At 40.4% G+C, this 21079-nt stretch overlaps 1 protein-coding gene across 25 annotated transcripts in view; it reads right to left on the bottom strand.

Moving 5' to 3' along the window:
• BLTP1 (bridge-like lipid transfer protein family member 1) overlaps positions 1–21079 on the bottom strand; it is a 241267-nt gene that overhangs the window by 84705 nt on the left and 135483 nt on the right. For all 25 annotated transcript variants that reach the window (XM_042860071.2, XM_065596329.1, XM_065596316.1 and 22 more), the window contains 8 exons: positions 20615–20823; positions 20097–20248; positions 18398–18548; positions 15156–15308; positions 14427–14667; positions 12624–12772; positions 9734–9953; positions 7388–7546 (listed from right to left, as the gene is read on the bottom strand). In XM_042860071.2, the coding sequence (XP_042716005.2) occupies positions 7388–7546; positions 9734–9953; positions 12624–12772; positions 14427–14667; positions 15156–15308; positions 18398–18548; positions 20097–20248; positions 20615–20823 (1434 nt within the window). The remainder of the gene's footprint in view (positions 1–7387; positions 7547–9733; positions 9954–12623; positions 12773–14426; positions 14668–15155; positions 15309–18397; positions 18549–20096; positions 20249–20614; positions 20824–21079) is intronic.

The raw sequence follows: 21079 nt of genomic DNA, 5'->3' as shown, positions 1-21079 counted from the left end.
CTTGAGGGCCTGCTCACGTGTGAACTGGAACCTAGATACTACCAACTTTTTTGCACACTTTTCAAACTTTTCAAGGAGGGACAAAACCTTTCTGGCATTTTGTTCGTGTCCTGCTGAGAATCAGAAGCTGATATCATTCCTTCCTCAGTAAAAGGAGGAAGTGTCTGAAGCAGAGGCAACCATCCTTTAGGTTTTCTTACCTTTTTAGGGGGGAGGGGAGGAAGGCAGTTGATGTGTGTGTGTGTGTGTGTGTGTGTGTGTGTGTGTGTGTGTGTGTGTGTGTGTGTGTGTGTGTACACATGTACACACTTTGCAGGAGTGGCCATCTGGGTATGCCCTAGGTGGGGTCTTTTGTGGCTAGCCTTGCGAAGGGCCTTGAGCCCTCTACAAATTCCTCTCTCAGAATCCTTCCCTTTAGGTTCCCACTCCTGCAGGTCAGAGGGTGGGGACTCATTGGCAGATTTTCCTGACTCAAGCTGGAAGGAAGAGGGGCTAATTGACAGCCCTGCGTATCTCCCCAGAGCACTTAGGAATGCCATTTCAGGACTTTGGGTGGGACCAGACCCAGTCTTTATGAAACACTGCATGATGGGGACTGACTCACCATGAGGGCCTGAATCTCCCCTATGCTACCAGGAGACGGAACAACTACTGAAAAGGCAGTCTTCACTAATAAGGTGGTACAGGCTGGTAAGGAATCAAAGGAGGGCATCCCATCAACTCTACTAATAGTATATAAAGGTCTCAAAAGGGAACAGGACTTCTGAACTGAAGGAAAGCCCTTAATGATTCCAGCCACTGTAGGTTAAGAATTCATACTGTGGCCCTGTATAGAAGGATGATGTGCAGATATTGCTGTCCGGTGTACCCTTATGAAACTAATAGAAAGTCCAGATTGTTTCACAGCTAGTAAATACTACTGAAATGGGTGTTGTCAAAAAAGCAGCTGCTTCTGAGATGCCCAAACAGAAAATTTCTTCCTATTAGGTTTATAAGTCAGTCTGATTGAGGCTCTTTCTTTCTTAGGAGCAGTATTTTCTGAACTGCTTCTTTGGTGAACATCAGCCGGCCAACACAAAGGCTGTGTGGTAACAAAACTGTGTCCAGGTCCCAGCATCCAAGGGATGAGAAAGGCATCTGACAGGCAGCCTAGACTGCAGCACTCTGTGGAGCAGAACACTTGGCATTTCTTGTTCTGGACTATGGCAAATAAGTCTATTGATGGGTCTCCTCACTTGCAGGAGACGTTCTGTGATACTGGATCCTTGGCTGATCACTCAAGGTTGTCTGAGAACGGTCAGCTGAAGTGATCTGCTAGTGAATTCTGAATGTGGGTCCTGGAAAATACATGGACAGCGAAGAATACACCAATTCCAGAGTTGAATGGCCTTCTGATAGAACAGAAATTACATGTTTGTTGACATGATGCAGATCTGTAGTATTATTCGTTAATACTCAGATTGTGAAGATCTAGAGCAGAAACAGGAATGTTTTGTATGCAGGTGGATAGCTCTGAGTTCCAGGAAATGTATAGACCAGTTTCTGGAGGGTAATACAGGCCCTGTGTTTGAATGTGGTTTAGAACCCACCTCAGCGCAAAGGGACTGATCACTAGTCTTGTTAGGTAGAGATGCAGAGACAAGTACTCCCTTGCACTAATGACTCATGCACTAGTTTGATGAGTACAATGCTTGTTGCAGGACCACAATCAATAGGCCTATGTGGTGGGCAGTTACACTGATTTCAACCACACTTGCATGGAGCACAGGTCAAGACTGGCAAACTACATAACGTAGGTGACGCCATACGTCCCAGAAGCATGCAGCATTCTCTTACTGATGTTCTTCTGTGAGTTAGAAGATGGTTCATCAGGTTCCCTATGGTTTAGAATCTTTCTTGAAACCTTGAAATCTTGAAGATAAGGTTTTACTGACCTGGAATCTAACACAGCTCCTATAAACTCTGTCTTTTTAGTCAGAGTAAGTGCAGATTCTTTCTGTTGACTTTGAGGTCCAGTGTGGCAAAGAGCTAAGTTTACTTGAACTGAGTAGTTTACCTACCGGTAGACCCCAGATCAACCTGTCTGCAGGATATAGATAGAACTGAACACCATTTTCCCTTAAGTGAACTGTATGACTACCAAGTATGTAGTGAACACACTGTGGAGTGGAAAGACGAAAGGGCAGAATCCTGTACTGGTAGTGAGAGATGTTCCTACCAGAAATCTGAGGTATGTCCTGTGACTCTGAAGTATGCTTTTGAGACTTCAAAAGTCCAGAATGGGAACACTAATTCCCTTCCTTCTTTGGGATGAGAATATAATAGAAATAAAAACCCCTGCCTCTGAACTCTTAGGGCATCCCTTCCACTACTCCAAGATACAGGAGAGAGTCCACCATTGCTTCAATAGTATTTCATGAGAAGAGTCCCTGAATAAGAATTAGGAAGATGGTAGGGGGGTAGGAAAGGACTGAAATTGTATGCAATACCCATTTCTGATAATGTCAGATCCACTTATCCATAGTGAACCCAGTTCTAGGCTTCCTGGAAGAATCATAGAATATCAGGGTTGGAAGGGACCTCAGGAGGTCATCTAGTCCAACCCCCTGCTCAAAGCAGGACCAATCCCCAACTAAATCATTCCAGCCAGGGCTTTGTCAAGCCTGACGTTAAAAACCTCTAAGGAAGGAGATTCCACCAAGAAGAAGAAGAAGGGGGGGAAAAGCATTTCCCACACTTTCACCAACCTCTAGACTGGTGAAAAACCTGATGTTGAGAGGAAGAAGTCGAGTACACCACAGCTGAAGAGGTCATCTGTGTTTGAACCTGTTCTTCTCCGTTGGTGGATCCAGTGCCTTACAGTGTGCACTACAGGGATACAGTATGAAAATTTGAGGTCTAGCTGATTTTCTCTTTAGGGCTGACATATACAAGAGAATACAAAGTGGCTCTAGAGTCCTTAATGAGTGGAGGGCCTTGTTGGTCTATGAGTTGAAGAGATCACAGCCCTTGAATGGAAGAGCCTCTGTTTTGGTTTGGACGTGCCTAGATGTTTGATTATTGGAGCTAGGAGGATCTCTTTATCACCACATATGTTGCAATGGTGTATGTGGATACATCCAAAACAGTATTCAGTGAAGGTCAAGATATCAGCAAGCATGACAGATTGTAATTCTTCCCTGTATTCTTGTTGATGTCCTTATTAACAGACCATTTGTCCTAAGGTAGATACTAGGTGTTTCTCGCAAAATATAATTATTTGGTAATGTCCATCTGGAGACCAGCAGAGGAGTAGACTTTTCTGCCAAAGAGATCCAGTCTTTTAACAGACCTCTTCCCTTGGTGTTGTATGAGGAGGCCCTGGTTGCTTGGGTCTTCCCTGAATAGCCACTATGACAAGTGGATGTGAATAAAAGTACACAAAGCCCTTGGGAAGAACTTGGTACTGTCTATTTACCCTCTAGGAAATGGCAGGTATTGATGCTAGAGTGTGCCACAAGTCTTTTACAGGCTTTAACAATCCCTCCCTTAATAGACAATGGTGAATCTACCAAGCATGGAAGGGGGCAAAATACCAGGGAGCCTGTTTCTTGTGAGAACCATCCCTTCTCCTGCTCAAAGTCTCTACCTGACTCCCAGTCTGATGCCCATGAAGGAGAAAGGACATCTTCGGCACCAGAACACTGCTGGCCAAATGAATCTGCTCTCATGCACATGTACACCAAGACTAGAATACATGTGGACAAACAAAGAAAAACTGACTAATTTGAATTTCAACCATCTAACTCCTATTAAAAGCCCACAATAATATTTGTATTTTTTAAAATATGGCATTATTGTAAACTGCATTAATATGTGCTAGTTTTAAACAGTCAAAAAATATTTAGCTACACATTCCACAGAAGGATAATGATCCTTAGCACTGCCACACATGCATGCTTTTAGTTTTGAATTCAAAACTTACACCACTGCTCATTATTATCCCCAATAACATGCATTTTATTTAAGCAAGATTCACTAACTAAATTACTCTTTTCTATCCATATATGCTGCATGTAATGGTATAATTGTAGATATCACCACAAACCTTTTACAGAGGAAAATTTTGATAGAGCCATGTCTCTGGGCCATAGAATTATATCTACAGCAATTTCAGGAACCTGAATTGGTGACCAAATTATTGTGGTTTAATTAAACAAATGAGGGGAAAACAGTGGACATGTTATTCCTTGACTTTAGCAAAGCTTTTGATATGGTCTCCCACAGTATTCTTGCCGGCAAGTTAAAGAAGTATGGGCTGGATGAATGGACTATAAGGTGGATAGAAAGCTGGCTAGATCGTCGGGCTCAATGGGTAGTGATCAATGGCTCCATGTCTAGTTGGCAGCCGGTATCAAGCAGAGTGCCCCAAGGGTTGGTCCTGGAGCCGGTTTTGTTCAATATCTTCATTAATGATCTGGAGGATGGCGTGGACTGCACCCTCAGCAAGCTTGCAGAGGACACTAAACTGGGAGGAGAGGTAGATATGCTGGAGGGACCTAGACAAATTAGAGGATTGGGCCAAAAGAAATCTGATGAGGTTCAACAAGGACAATTGCAGAGTCAGAAGAATCCCATGCACTGCTACAAACTAGGGACCGAATGGCTAGGCAGCAGTTCTGCAGAAAAGCACCTAGGGGTTACAGTGGACGAGAAGCGGGATATGAATCAACAGTGTGACCTTGTGGCCAAGAAGGCTAACAGCATTTTGGGCTGTATAAGTAGGGGCATTGCCAGCAGATCGAGGGATGTGATCATTCCCCTCAATTCAACATTGGTGAGGCCTCATCTGGAGTACTGTCCAGTTTTGGGCCCCACACTACAAGAAGGATGTGGAAAAATTGGAAAGAGTCCAGAGGAGGGCAACAAAAATGATTAGGGGGCTGGAGCACATGACTTATGAGGAGAGGCTGAGGGAACTGGGATTGTTTAGTCTGCAGAAGAGAAGAATGAGGGGGGATTTGATAGCTGCTTTCAATTACTTGAAAGAGGATTCCAAAGAGGATGGATCTAGACCAGTGGTTCCCAAACTGGGGTTCGTGAACCCCTGGGGGTTCACGAAATGTTACAGGGGGTTCTTGAGAAAAAATTCCTTAATGGCAGCCAGAGCTGTCCCTAGGGACCCCGGGCAGCATGGGCCCAGCAGCCCAGAGCCCCTAGACTTCCAAGAGCTAAGCAGATCAAAGCAAGCATATCTATTGGAGATTTAAACTTCAAGACTCCTTATAAGAAATGGGAAAGGGGAGGTGGATATTTTTTGCTGTTATTAAAATTAAATAGGCAGCTAGTGTTGTTTTTAAAAGTATTATGAAGAACAAATTTAAGCTTTGTTGTAACATGTGGTGTTTGCCTGGACTGCTCAAGACCTGAATGCTTGTGTAGGAGGAACTCTTTGAGGTGGCTTCTTAAATACTTTCATGCTGTTTCACATCTGATAATCCTTGATGAAACATAGGATCCTTGTCTTATAACAGGCTCATTCAAAGTGATACAAGCTACGAAAGTGAGATCTTGGAAGAGAGTGGCCCTTTTCATAATGTAATAAAATACTGTAATGATAAATAATTAATAATAAATAGTGGGTAATAAACATGTCATAAAAACAAATTTTATATTTCCAAGATCACTGCTTTTATAATTTATACTCAGGTAAAGGAGAAAATCCCTGGAAATGTTCATTTTTAGGAGGTGGTTCGCGAGACTTGACATTTTATTGAAAGGGGTTCACAGGTTGTTAAAGTTTGGGAACCACTGATCTAGACTGTTCTCAGTGGTACCAGATGACAGAACAAGGAGTAATGGTCTCAAGTTGCAGTGGGGGAGGTTTAGGTTGGATATTAGGAAAAACTTTTTCACTAGGAGGGTGGTGAAGCACTGGAATGAGTTACCTAGGGAGGTGGTGGAATATACTTCCTTAGAGGTTTTTAAGGTCAGGCTTGACAAAGCCCTGGCTGGGATGATTTAGTTGGGGATTGGTCCTGCTTTGAGCAGGGGGTTGGACTAGATGACCTCCTAAGGTCCCTTCCAATCCTGATATTCTAGGATTCTAAATAAACTCATGCTATTAAATACTATACAACTAAAGCAACTGTTTAACAAAGATCTTTTAAAATCAAGTTCACAACATTCCTACTTTGTGGTTCTTTTCACAGAATAGCAGATTACAGATTTAACAGGTTACAGAATCAGAGTCATAGTGGGTGAACACCTTCACGCACATGTAATGTTAAGCACTCACAATGTGTTTGCAGGATTGGGCCACGTATTTGTTCAACCATAACATAATTACAAGGTAATAATTATATTCTGAGATTAACAAAGAGAGGCTAAAGGACAGTTAATAAATTAAAAAAGGAGGAACCTTCAAATTATTAATAGAAAAACTGAAAATTAAAATATTCACATTTGAAGATTATGAACAAGGGAAGGATTACAAAAGGACTATGGAAAGACCAGTAATCTGCTGTAAATTATCTTGTTTAATGTGTTTTAGCACATTTTTTAATCCTTCAATCCCATCTCTCCTTTCTTTTTCCCGCCTTCATTCCCTCTCATGTCCTCTCACTACCTTTCCTTCAGGTTAAAGCTCGTCTTTCTCAAAACAGAAGAAATATGTTTGGTTATATTTAGCTTCAAAACTGAACAGGGAGAAAGAGGATCTGTTTTTCCTGTGTAAACTAACATATACACAAAAATAAGAACTTTATCGTGCAGACAAGAGCCTTGCTGACAGAAGAAGAAAGTATGAAAAGAAAGGTCTGCAACACCCTGACATTTGAAAGTTTCCCATTAATTCCTTGGGAGCAGAACTGAGCCTGAAGAAAGGAAATAAAGGGTTTTCAGGCTTTTTTTTTTTTTTAAGCTATCTTTCAGCAGTTCGACAACTCTGCCTTCTTTCCTTTAGGAGTTATCTTGTTTTCTTTCATGCATATTTTTTTCGGAGTTTGAGACTCTGAGGGAGTTTTTCAGAAGTGAGACTTTGAGGGAACCATGTTTGGATGACATGCAGCTTGAAAATGCTGAATAAAGAGCCAGTCTGGACAGAAGCCAGAATACAGAGATTTGCATATTATGTAAAGGCTGTTTTATGACATCCATCATTGTAATATTTAAGTGCTACAAATACACTAATGCATTTATGCTACCACCACTTCTTTGATATAAAGAAGTATTACTAACCCCATTTTATAGAGGAGGAACAATAAAAATTAGCATATGGTAAGGAAAGATAGGAAATAGACTGATCATGCAAATCAAATACCCAGCACCAGAATGCAAGGAATTGCATAACTCAGGGAAAACTGATAACTATGCAATATCTTTGAAGTCCAATCATAGTTAACAATACCTGTTGGAAGGCTATTGTGTCCAGATTTGGTGTTGGGAGACTCTTGCACTACACCTCCTCTGTTGCCAACAGCATTTGACATCCAGTTATAGAAACTCACAGATGATGGTTCAGACAACAAAGGATGTTCAGATAACATGTCGGTGGCCACAGTATTTCCTGTATTAATAAATCAGTAAAGTTTTAAAGACCACAACACCAAAATTACGGTGTAAAATTGGTACACAACATAGGTATCTTGATAATGGAAAACAGGTGAGGTACCTTTACTGTTAGCTTATTCCGATATATAGGAATTCCTCAAGGGATATTCCAGAAAGGTATAAAAAAATAGTCAGACAGCACTCTTGCAAACTACTGGTGCTGGGGAAATCCACCCCAACCCTAGGCTTCAGAGCCTGAGCTCCAGCCCAAGCTGCAACTTCAAAGTGCTTTCCATACAGCTATTTTTAGAGCACTAGCACAAGCCCCACTAACCCCAATATGTCAAAATGGGCTTGAAGGCTCATTCCAAAATGCTGTGTACACACACACACACACACACACACACTAGTAAGAATATATAAAATGAAAGCTTTTTTTAAAAAATTGTAATTATTTGGTTGTCATCTTCTCCCCCAACCTTCCATACTTCAGAGTAGGTGTGATCAAAGACAAGCAACATGAAGACCTTACAAGATCTTACTACTGTAAAGCACCTAGTACATGAAGGCCTCAGTCCTGTTCAGAGCCTCCAACTGCTACCATAAAAACAACAGGAATGGTAACAAGCAGAGAGTCAGGAAATACAAAGTTAATCTTCTCAGTACCAGGGCTTTGGAGCTGTGCTCCGGCTCCGCTCCAGTTCCAGGCAGAAACCTGCAGCTGCACTGCTCTGGAGCTGCTCCACGCTCTGCTCCAAAGCCCTGCTCAGTATGGTATTGTTTTAATTTTTTTATTTCTGCTTTTCCACTGAAACCACAGATTTATAGTATATGTTTTGATACTAATTTTCAAATTACAGGATGTGCAGTGAGAATTAATGTTATGTACTTCCAGACTCTTACTTTAAAATTAACAACTTTAATGATGCATTTTTACATATTTATTTTGCTTTTTGGCTTTGGGCATTTTTTTTTAAAGCAGAGCTAAAGGGAAGTGTTAGCATTTAAAACTGAGATCTTCATTTTGTGAGGTGCTCATGTAGGCAGATTTCTTCAAAATCACCGAGTTGCTAAACAACATATGTGTTCAGCTCCCCTTCAGATCAGCCATTCCTGGTGACAGAGACACTATGTAGAGGCAGCAGAGACAAAGGAGGAGAGAACAAGGGCTAGTCTATACTACCGCAGTCCATCAGCACAGCTGCATCAATGCAGCTGAGCCCGCTGTAGCGTGTCTGGTGAAGATGCACTATGCCGATGGGAGAACGCTCTCCCATCAGCATCATTACTCCACATCAATGAGAGGCTCTCCCACTGACATAGCATGGTGTAGACACCACTTTAAGTCCATGTAATTTACGTCGCTCAGGGGGTGGCTTTTTCACACCCTTAAGTCAATATAAGTTATGTTGCTTAAGTGGTAGCGTAGACAAGCCCCAAGTGAGCAAAAAAGAAACAGAGCAGCTGACTGACGGGGAGGGACAGAAGGCAAGAAGGTGAGCAGCAGCCCTAGTGCTAGTCCAAGATACAATGGATGGAAGTTGAAGCTAGACAAATTTAGACAGGAAATAAAGCACAAATTTTAACAGTGAGGATAATTAACCATTGGAACAATTTACCAAGGGTTGTGGTGGATTCTCTATCACAAGCAATTTTTAAATTAAGATTAGATTTTTTTCCCTAAAAGATTTACCACCTGTTTGAACTGAGGCATATCAGGGAAGGCCTATGGTCCATGTTATGCAAGAGGTCAGACTTGATGATCACAGTGGTCCCTTCTGTCTTTATAATCTATTAATCTAGTCCCTGATTAGGGACCTTCATATTGGACACACTTCTCAAGAGGAGTCATATACAAAGTTTCTCAGTTCTGTTGTTTGAATGATTGTATGTATACACACACACACACACACACACACACACACACACACACACACAGAAAATACCATTCTTGGAAAGAGACCAGACATGCAAAATTTCAGTTCAAAATTCTATTTTTTCATAACGTTATAAGAATGTAAAGATATGCGGGATGGGGGGGACTAAAATATAGCTGTCACCACTAGGCACTGCTTTAATAACCTTACTGCTTCTTTAGAAAGTCAGAAGATAAATATCCTAACTCCTTTGGGAAAGCATTGCTTCTTTTTTGATGATTCATAAATTAAGCTGAAAAAATCCAAAGACATAGCATGTACAGTACCTGTTCTTGTTAAAGAACTACTTTTAACTGCTGTAGTACTTCTTTGAGGAGTCCCTTCAAGAAGATTATGCAAACTAGGAAAACTTCCGGTAAGATAGCTGAGTAGGCTCTCCTTTCTCGGACTTTCCTTGACTGGCATTCCAGAACGGCCAACATGCACTGGTGAATCCGTGGCTGTGTCCCCACTAGTATAGCTCAAGGATTGGTAAGGATGTATACCCTTTCACACACAAAACACGAAACACTAAATGCTAAGTAATCTATGTACATATAACAAAATCAAAATAAAGTAATTATTAAGTGCTATGAACACTTTATTAAGCCTGAACACAAGACCAGAATCCAGAAACTCAGGGATCATAATCTGGCTCTGATACTAACTCTTTTGGCAGTCTTAGACAAGTTACATCCTCTTTCCACAATTTGTACTTGCCCCACCTCACAAGCGTGTGGTGTAGAATTATTAGTTATCCTGCACTCCAAAGATGAAAAAAGTGCTATGATTTTGTGTGTGAGACACCTTAATTAAAAAGCAAAGTATGTAAACTTTTAGCACCTGGAATCATGGGTAGGTAACCAGTGTTGAATTTAACTAAAGGAAGTTTGTGGAAGACACAGCAAAAACTGCTGAATACCCATCTAAACTGCAATTATATTTGTTTCTAATAGTCAATCTGGAAAAATGCAGGCCTAGAAGCATCATTTTTGTTGCAAAAGCATCATTAAAAAAAGCTTCAGGCTGTCTAAGGTGCTGAAGCATAAACAGGTGGTTTAAAGAATCTCCAGAACTTTACCCAAACAGTAAAAGTAAAATTAAGACTTTTTCCCTTAGAATTACTTTTCTAAAAACGATTTGTAGAATAGTTTCCCAAAGCAGGCACGCTTTACTATTACTGAATGACACTTTATCAAACATGGAATCATTAGGTAATGATGCCTAAAATCACATTCCTCTTGTCCATAACTGGACCTAATGCATGAGATCTTGTAACAGTTGAGACCAGAAAGTTAATTATATAAAACATATCATAGCTTTACCATACATCAGAAAAGTAACTTTTAATTCAGGTTTGTACATTACTTTTAAGATAAAAAGTTCCATATCAATGCTATGTTCTCAAAGTAACTCAAATCACAGCAGGAGATGTTAGTCAGCCTGTGCAATACTAGAGTTATTCGAGATGTGTTTCACTATGAGTGCTGAATTTCAGGTGTGTATGTGCCCCATGCATCTGTGATCAGAGATTTTCAATAGCTGTGCCCATTCAGTCCATGTATATGCTCCAGATATCCTCGTACTCCTTACCAAGGCGATATAGAGCTGCACAGATGAACCTCCCTCAGTTCCTTCTTTACTCCGAAGTTCCGTAAGATGAAACTCCAAAGCAGAAAGGAAGGAGGACAAATAGCGGTGTTGTAATAATGGGGCCTACAAATTTACCCTAATTGTGAGCTCAGCTGTAAAACTTAAGTGAAAATTCATAAAAATGTCACAATATCTTATAACAAATGCTGACAAGAAAAGGTGCAAAAACAAGAAAAACTAAACTAGTGCAAACAAAAAGGCCTGCTGATATAATTCAAGGACTGTGTTAAGATTATTTTTGGTAAACAAGAGAAATACCGAACTGGAAACCAGTGAACCAAAAGCCGTGTGTCAGAAACTAGGTTTAGCTAGTGGACAATGAGCGAATGAGCCCTTCCTCCCAGCGCACCGCTTATGGGGTCCTCAAAAAAAAAAAAAAAAAGACTGGGGGGCAGGGAGGAGGAGAGAACTGGCGATTGCAATGCTGGCTGACTGAAAGACAAGAAGGGGAGGGAGCGAACTCCAGCACCATGGAGCACAGTTTCCAAAAATCTCCAATTGAAGGTTCATGTGCACCTGATGTGGAACACCCTTAGATACACTACTCAAAGAACCACCATGAAGAACACTCTCTATGCTACCATTACTATGCCACTGTGCATATGGCTTAACCTGTTCACAGTAGTAATACAGACCTCTCCTTCTTCACTGCCAGAGCTTCTGTGACAATGGGGGTTAAATTAGAACATTTGTGGGTGGGGAGTTTGAATTCTCCACGTTCTTTAAAACTTAATTTTGTTTGTTTGTATATATATATATATATACATACACACACACATAAACCATCAGTTTGTGGATATCCCTTTTCCGTAAATGATTTCATCTTACCTCCCACAATCAGAGTCCATCTACAAAACTATATCCCATTAATTTAAGGGTGATTTGTCGCAATAATCATGTGGAGAACTCTTACTACTGTTAAAGTTAGAAGACAATACTAGCATTGAGGCTACAATCAGAGTACCATGAGAACAAACTTTTTACTATTATCCTCAGAACAAGAGTTGCTTTTAGCTAATACCATCACTGGAACCAAAATCAAGGAGGAACTCTTTCTAAGAATATCCAGATTATTTATTTGCAGAAAATGTGATAGGGTTCTGCAGTATAATACCATCAGTGACAGCAGACTTTATATATCATATTCCTAAATTGCACGTTCTAGCCAAAAATTTCCAATTTGTGCACACAACCACATATTTTATCCTAAATATTACTCGTGTGCACCCATACATTTTGGAATCCACAATTTAATGGTCTATTTTTGAAAGTGGGGACCTAGAGTTAACTGCTGGGGGGGGGGGGGGGAAGAAAAGCGGAGGAGAGAAGAAAACGACAGTGATTAAATAATGTAACTCTTTTCTACAGTGTAATGAACATGGCTCAATTGCATAGTATGCATTATATTGGTTAGTGTTTAATCCAGGTGAAAATTATTTTGGGGACATAAAATCAAATTTAAAATAGATTGCAAACAAAAAACTTCTCTCCCCCCATATCTTCCAAGTTACAGTATAAACTTACCTTTATTTTCAGAGCAGAATCATTGTGAGTATGGGTCTTGGATAATTTCCTCATGATCTCAGCCCCAGTTACAGGCCCAGAAGAAACTCCAGCAGGTGGAGGACGGTTAGCTGTTCCTTCTAGGAGCATTGTGTGTTCACTGACTGTAGCTGAACCATGTAACAATTGTACAAATTAACTACATGTTAAACAAGTCCAAGAATATCTATTATTATGTACTCTTATTCCCAAACCATCTTGTACACATCCATGCTTTTGCATTTTGGCACACAGACGGCAGAGAGACTGATCTAAGCAAAATCTAAAAAAACAAAACCCCAAGCATGTGCCAGCTGGCATTTATACAAGAGTATAATGCAGTTGTCAAGCATGTTTTGAAACTACACTAAGACAGCTTTTAAAATTGTATGTCACGATGTAGCAGGGTGGTCACCCCGCTCCGGCCCTGGAAGGGTACAAGCAGCCCTGGGGAGGGCTGCCGTGGTAAAGGCAGCCCTGGAGAGGGCTGCAGCTCTGAAAGCTGGGCTGATTGGGAAAGCAGCCACAGATGTAGCTGGCTTATAAGGGCCAGCTGGGCCCTTATTAAGAGGGCAGTGGGCCAGGAGCAAGCAGTCTCCCTCTAGCTGAGGAGGGAGAGGGACCTAGCTGCCTGAGTGCCTAAGCACTGGAGCGAAGCAGGGCTGGGGAAAGGCCAGAGGAGCTGGGGAGCTCCGGGCCGGCAACTCCTCAGGCAGCAGGGCCTTGTACAAGGCCCCTGGAGGTACTGGGTTGCAGGAAAAGGCAGTAGGTCAAAACCTCCCTTGCCTATGATGACTGGCTTATACAGACTGGAGTCGGCCCCAGGGGCTAGATGGTGACTGGCAGTAGCCCATAGGCTGAGGCCAGGTGGGGATAGGGAGTTGGGGATTCCCCTGGGTGGGGAGACCCTGAGACTGTGGGGGTATTGCCAGGGGGCAGCACCCCAAAGACAAAGGGCATCGGGGTCCGGGTGGGACACGGGGGCCAGCGGCCACGGGGCACCAGCCTGCAGAGGGCGCTCTGTGCTGGAAAGAGATAATTCCCTGAGACAACCAGCAGGAGACGCGCAGGGGTGAGCCCCGCAACCGTTACACACGGAAAATACCTATTGAAGACAGACACACAGCTACAACCATTCAAATGCATGACATAAGTCTACAATGTCAGAGACAGCACATAATACAAGTTAAATGCACACAAGGCAACTAATTAAGCTGAAGTATTTTATGTTATCAAATAAGTGTGAGCAAGGAAGAAAATCAGATGTCAATTTTTCAAGACAGGTGGCAACCCCAGTTCTAGTTAAAACAAAGTTCACTGAGGTGAAGTGAGGACTGAGCTAGTACCACAGATTTAGAGAGTTTTAGCATCAGATGCCATAGCATTAGGCTTGGTCTGCACTAGCACTTTTGTGTAAAACTTTTGTCAGTCAGGGGTGTGAAAAAAACACACCCCTGACCAACATAAGTTTCACCAACAAAAGTGCTGGTGTGGACAGCGCTACGTCGGCAGGAGACACTCTCCCACCGACATAGCTACTGCTGCTTGTTGGGATTGGTTTAATTATGCTGGTAGAAGAACTCTCTCCCGCCGGCATAGAGTGGCTACATGGGAGACCTTACTGCAGTGCAACTGCAGCGGTACAGCTGTGCCACTGTTAGGTAGTGCAGACAGAGCCTTAAAAGATAAACATAGTTATTATGCTATTTTACCACAAAAGTTGTCTAAAAAGTATTATTTGTTCCCACATCATTTGTATAGAGCATAACTGCAACACCAATATACCTGCATCAAACTCAAACTCTGCTCCATCAGCACTTGTGTCACTCTGAAGGCCACCTCCATTGTCTAATCCAACTCCATCCTCATGCTCATGGTGTGCAGTTGTCTGTGGTTTCAACGGTTGAGCTGGTCTATGTAAGCTAACTCCTTTGAAAGCTGGTGTCACAACAATGAATTTCATCCACTGCCTAGCAAGTGCAACTAGACCTTTCTTTAAAGTCACTAATGCAGGAAGACCATCACTCTAAAAATACAGACACACACAATAGCATCTTAACATAAATTGAAAAAGATCAGTGTTACAAAGCATTTTCTGATCATGCAGAACATGACCTTGAATAAAAGCTTATCAAGAGTTTATATTTCTGCAGCTTCCATGTCCAAAACTGGAAATGTTTAAAGAAAACTGAAACATGACATAGAAAGGCCAATAAATTATTGGGGGGAGGGAGGTTAAATCCACATGTTAAATTTACGGTGTCTCCCAAAATTTATAAATAAAATAGCTAAATAACAGACTATAAACAATTAATCTATAATGTAGAAATGGTAGTCTAAAAAAATTCAAGCCCTATATAATAGTAACTAATAAGCACTTTAATGTTTTTATACAGTTATCTACATTAAGACACCTGCAGTCTGTACTAGGTTTACATGCTAAACTGTAATAACCTCAATATTGTAAAACTATTATGTACACACTATTATTTACTTCTTTAAAGGATAACTCACCATGGTAGCATCCTCAATGATGGAATAATTTGCCTGATGAAGGTAGTGATGCAGTATATTACACAGCAAACAGGAAGGATTTTCTTGTAGGAAACGAGCCACTTTAGTCAGTCTGTTGTATTTGCTTCTCAAAGGGAAGTGCATACTTTTATTCTGAAATAAATATTTATACATGTATATATTTTCCCTATAGTAAATACATATAAAAATGCATGCATATTATAAACCTCTGTGTGAGCTAACAGCATCCTTATGTAAGAGAGCAAGGAGCTCACTTGTATCTGGTACTGTTGTTTGCAATGTTGTTGTAGCCATATTGGTCCCAGGAATATTAGAAACATAAGATGGATGAGGTAATATCTTTTATTGGACCAACTTTTGTTGGCGAAAAAGACCAGCTTTCTAGCTACAAAGACCTGTTAAAGAGCTCTGTGTAGCTTGAAAGCTTGTCTCTTTCACCATCAAAAGTTGGTCCAATAAAAGACATTATCTCACCCATCTTGTCTCTCTGGTATCTGGTAGTGAGTTTCAGCTGGTCTGACCAGTTGAGTGTATTGCAACACACTAATGCCAAAACCTGTATTTTAAAAGAGTCATATAAAATATCAATCACTAATATTATTGTCTGGTATATGTACGGAGAACAAATTCCAAATTACAAACCAATTGGAAATTACGTTCTGAAAGTGTGTCTGCTAAGCAGGGCTAGGTTGGGATAACTTCAGACGAAGGTATGTGGTTCTGCCACCTTGATGGTTCCTCCAAGATACATTAAGAGATAATGAGAATGTATTTACTTAAAAACCATCAAGCTAACAAGGGGAGGAGATAACCACTCAGGAATACAGTACGGGGAGGAGAATTGAGGAACAGATCCATTCATTTGCATCTTAGCAAACACCAGATGGTGAAGAAACCAACATGGAATTTCCACCAGAAGACTCCATGAATCCTTCCTCACAGCTTGAATGAACTTTACTTTGAGAGGTAATCTTCAGAATAATCCATTTCAAAGGTTCACTGGATTACGAAAGAGAGGGGCAAAGAACCCTAAGTTACCATTCACCTAAGATGATTAAGGAACTGAGCACTTTGGACTTTGTGGGAAATCCTGACCAGAAGGGTGGTCAGCCATCTTGCTGGAAGGTAGACTGGTAAGGAAACTACCTGGAACAAAGGCTGTAGCTTGTTGTGTTAAATTTTAGCCATTAGAAAGCATCTTTCCCTTTTATTTCTAAACACTATCATTTATACTTTAATTCACTTAAAATCCTATCTCCTTTCGTTAATAAACTTGTGTTATTTTCAGTCTAAACCAACCCAGTGCAGAATTTGAATCAAAGAAATTGCTAACTCCAGTTAAAGTGATAAGATGAGCATTTTGTCTCTTTAGAGGAGCAAACAAACTGTATTATTCCTCTGAATGTTTAAGGGGTGAACCTTGCAGAGCACACAGTTTGGGGAAAATTTGGGTCGGGGGGGTGTTGGGGTCATCTTGCCAGGTGTACTCAAAGCTGGTGTATATCAGAGTGTGGCTGGGGTGTAACAAGCACGCTGCTGGAAACAGTTGCTTAGTCAGAGCTGCTTAGCACACAGACATTCAGTGCACGCTTGTCTGTTGACTGTCAGTGTCCAGGCTGTTGGCCACAGCAGCAGAGCATTTAAGGCACTCAGGATTACAGGCAGGCAGTGATACAACCTTATTGGTCTGGATTGCATCCCAGAATGTGACACCATGAGCTACAGGCTTTTACAGTCTGTTTTACAGTGTGATGTCAAACTCTAATGATACCACACTGTTGCAGAAGATTTAAAGAAAATCTACTTAGAAATATTTCTATGTCCATCTCCATTGACAGAGCGGACTATCTGCTATACTATACTGTGAAAAAAAATACAATAAGAGACCACATTGCATTTTAGAACTTCTGATATGGATTACAGAAATTAATAATTCCTCCTAAAAACTGAACAAATTAATTATTTTCTAACCGTTTAATTCTAGAAGAAGTCACCCTAATACTATACATTGTTTCCTGCAGTATAAAATTTTTTATTCAAGTTTTAAGGATGTGATGACACGGAAGGTAAAGGGATAGGCAACTGTAACAAGCATTAACCTGCCAGGTCTTGCAATAGCAGACAAGGAAGCCTTGAAAAACCTTCCCACCAATGAGACTGATTTAATGAAACAGAAGAAAAGAAAGTTTATGGCATAAAATCAGGGTCATGTGTATTCTACAACACAGTTAACCTAAATTCTGCATCAAGTCCCCCAATTTCTGCAGCTAAATTATGCTGAATTTGTCAGGAAAATGACATTTCTGCATAATCGAGTCAATTGAAAATAATTTTTACTGAATTAAATATTAAATTAATACCGTTGGTACAGTATGTCTTGTGATGTTCATTTGGGTTTGAACTCAAGTCAAATCTCAAATTTTGAATGTTTTTCAGCTGTATAAGCCAATATTTTCAATATTTACTTTGCCATAGAATTTTGTATGCTATTAATTAAACTTTACGGAAGTTGTCCAGTAAAAAAAATGAAGATTTTGACAGCTGGGTAAGGTCATATGGGGCTTTTGGCACCCAAGAAAATACCTTTTTAAAAAATATGGAGGGTGATGGGTAGGAGGGAGCAAGGAAAAGGCAGTGAGAGCAATTTTAAATTTTTAGTTCCGTGCTCCAGCAAGTAGTTCACTCCTTTCCATCCCACACCCCCAATCCAAAAAAATCTTTGGCTATATTCAACAAATACAGATCAATACACTGCCTGGACACAACGTAAATCATGTGCAAGAATTCATTGTTTTCATTAGGTTTCAATTTGTAGCCCACAAATATTCACTGGATAGTTCACACATTCCCAAAGACACTGTTGCAGACACCAAATCAATTAGTATGGGGCTTAATTCTCCTCATTTCCCATTACTTTACAATGGTGTAACTCCACTGACTTCAACTGGAGACACTATTTATTAACATCAATGTGAGAGGAGAATCAGGGCCATTTTGTTCACAATCACCAAGGTTTTCTTCTCAGACATAACAGCTAGAAACTTTTCCCAAGGAAGTTTAGGTTCTGCGTCCAAATCACAAGGGGTGAAATCTGTGGCCAGTTCAACAAGCACTGGATTTCAGTTACAAGTAAATCACTAAAGAAGACAGACACCAAAGGAAGGTATGTTGCTTGTGCTTATTTTAAGTCTGTTGACCTTATTTTTCAGTGAGTCACCAACCTCTAATGCCTCTGTCATTATGCAGCCCATGACAGCACAAATCCTTAGAGTTCCTTCAGTTTCTAATCTGTTTAATGAAGACTTCAGTTGATCAATGGGAACAAGCCACGCACCAACAGCAGGAGTTGCAGTGCTCAGTAGGTTCAGTTGCCTATTTGAAGAAAAATTAAATATTAAAAGACAGAATTCAAGTTCAGCACTAATTATCAGTAATGTTTCCATATGCATTAGTTTGAGTTGGATATTACATAACTAGATAGTTATAAAATGAAACAAAACAATCTTTATAGGCTTGAAAATGTTAAGCTATACAGAACAATATTATTCATATTTAAAACTGGTGCAAACTTAAATATGTGGCTCTAAATGCCAGAAACACACTCACTAATACCCTTCTCTCACTCCTGCTACAGGCTCTCTTACTCTTCTCCCTCCTTCCTGGCATAGGGTAACTGGGTTTTCAAAGTGAAAAACAGGTCACAGGAATGGGAGTCATGCAAGGGTGTACAAGTAGTTTTGACAGATGGAAAGGGGAAAGAAAATGTAACACCTCCCTCCTCTCTCTCAAACAAACTCCCCTCAAACCATTTCACTGTCTCAGAATAAATTTAAAAAAAGTACACATTACAATAAAAGGTCAAGATGGGATAAAATTAGTATTTATCCTTAAACTGGTCAAAAAACATTTTATACCCGAGACTATGTGCAACTTCAACTTTGGTATTTCCAGCTTTTTCAGTGATTTCCAGTGCAAATATAATATTTTCCTGAATATTTTCAAAAGTGACTTAGGAACTCAAGTCCCACTTTCAATGACATCAAAGGCTTGTCTCTACAAAGGCAAAAAGCTCACAGTAGCTAGTGCACGCCATCCACTCCACACACTAGCTCCCCTCGTGGATACACTTACTACACATTAAGTGTGTCTTCGTTTGCTTTAACTTAATACACTTTGGAAGTATATTAAGCTACAGTGCACAAAGACACTCTTAGTGTGTACTAAGAGTGTGCTCATGGCGGTGTTAATGCAGAGTAGTTCATGTGCTCTACCTTCACACCCTTGCTTATCCCACACTAGCTTCCTCGAGTAGTCAAGCCTTAGGCCTGGTCTATACTACCCGCCTGAATCGGCGGGTAGAAATCGACCTCTCGGGGATCGATCCCCGAATCGGCGCTCTTACTCCACCAGGGGAGGTGGTAGTAAGAGCCGCCGGCGGGAAGCCGCAGAAGTCGATTTTGCCGCCGTCCTCACAACAGGGTAAGTCGGCTGCGATACGCCGAATTCAGCTACGCTATTCACGTAGCTGAATTTGCGTATCTTAAATCGACTCCCCCCTGTAGTGTAGATGTACCCTTAGGCTCTTAATTGCCTAAATCCCTTTAGAAAATGGAATTTTAAGCACTTCTGAAAATATTACTCTTTCCTACACTTTTCCTATGTCATGTTCACTATTTAGTCATTTTTAATCCCTTTTTAAAAAGGTAACTAGATATATCTCTATATAATTATGACAGTTATACCGGCAGTTGCCTAGTACAGTGACACTGATTTGGTCTGATCTATCTACATCCCAAAGTTTTGTCATTATCCAATAATAGAAGCAGCAGCAATTACTAAGGAGGCTGCACACAGAATATACCAGATTTAATAATATACAGAGCAGCTCCTTTTATTTCTTTTAAGTCTAAGGAAGTATACCTTGAAAATTTATGGGCAGGAGAGCGCACATTAGTGGGAGCTGCAAAACTAAACCAAATTTCTTTGATTGTCAGCTTCATACTGCAGGAGTCAGGTGGGGGAGGCATTAGAGGAAGATCTTTTTTCAGATCATCAGATTCAACTCCTTCATCCTACACAAAAAGAGGTAAAGGTTAAGAGGTCAATTGTTTTCAGAGGGCAACAAGTGCTTAACAGAAAAGCATATTATGTACTGTCTGTCAAAAAATAAAATTGCATATGACATTTAACTAGAGAAAAAGAATAAAAAACACACATGCCTCACACTGACTCCCAAGCTCATATTTTGATGCATCCTTCAGAAAACTGCAATTTTAACTATGTAGGCTATGTAAGCAGATACTTTGAATTCAAAGTAAGTACAGAAGTTGTTAAACTGCTACTAAAAATAATTCTGCACTATCATTAGCAACTGCTAAAAAAGAAGTCAACCCTGAGACAAGTACCAATCTGAATAATTTAAAAGGGCATGTACCCACCTGTTCATCGGAAACTGAATTTCCATTTATGTCCGAAGAGGGACTTCTATCACAAGGAAGATTATCATCAGACACATCAGTATTATAACCACTACCAGTTGGAGAATCTGAAGAATTGTTGGATGCAAGCAATCCACCCCTCTCCGTAGCATTAGATTTACCCATGACTCCAAAAGTACTATATAAAACAGCTCCAGATTGTCTTCCACCTTTAAATACAAAATTAGAGTAATTTGTTTACAAAACTCTTGGTTTGTTCCATTTATTCTATTTTCACAAACTTTTAAAAATAGTGAATTTTGTCAATTTTCCACTCCCAAGTCCCATGCAAAACATTTGTAACTCCTCTTACTTTCACAAATACTTTGCTGCATACTTTAGTTAATCCTTGTACACATATATTTAGATACAAGTAAATTTAATACCTATTTTTGGAAAAGTTTATATCTCCTCAAAGCAATTTTG

This window comes from Chrysemys picta, chromosome 5 (assembly GCF_011386835.1).
Source record: "Chrysemys picta bellii isolate R12L10 chromosome 5, ASM1138683v2, whole genome shotgun sequence".
In the NCBI taxonomy this organism is placed as follows: Eukaryota; Metazoa; Chordata; order Testudines; family Emydidae; genus Chrysemys; species Chrysemys picta.
The sequence above is the reverse complement of the archived record's forward strand: the minus strand, read 5'-3'. Positions and strand labels throughout refer to the sequence as shown.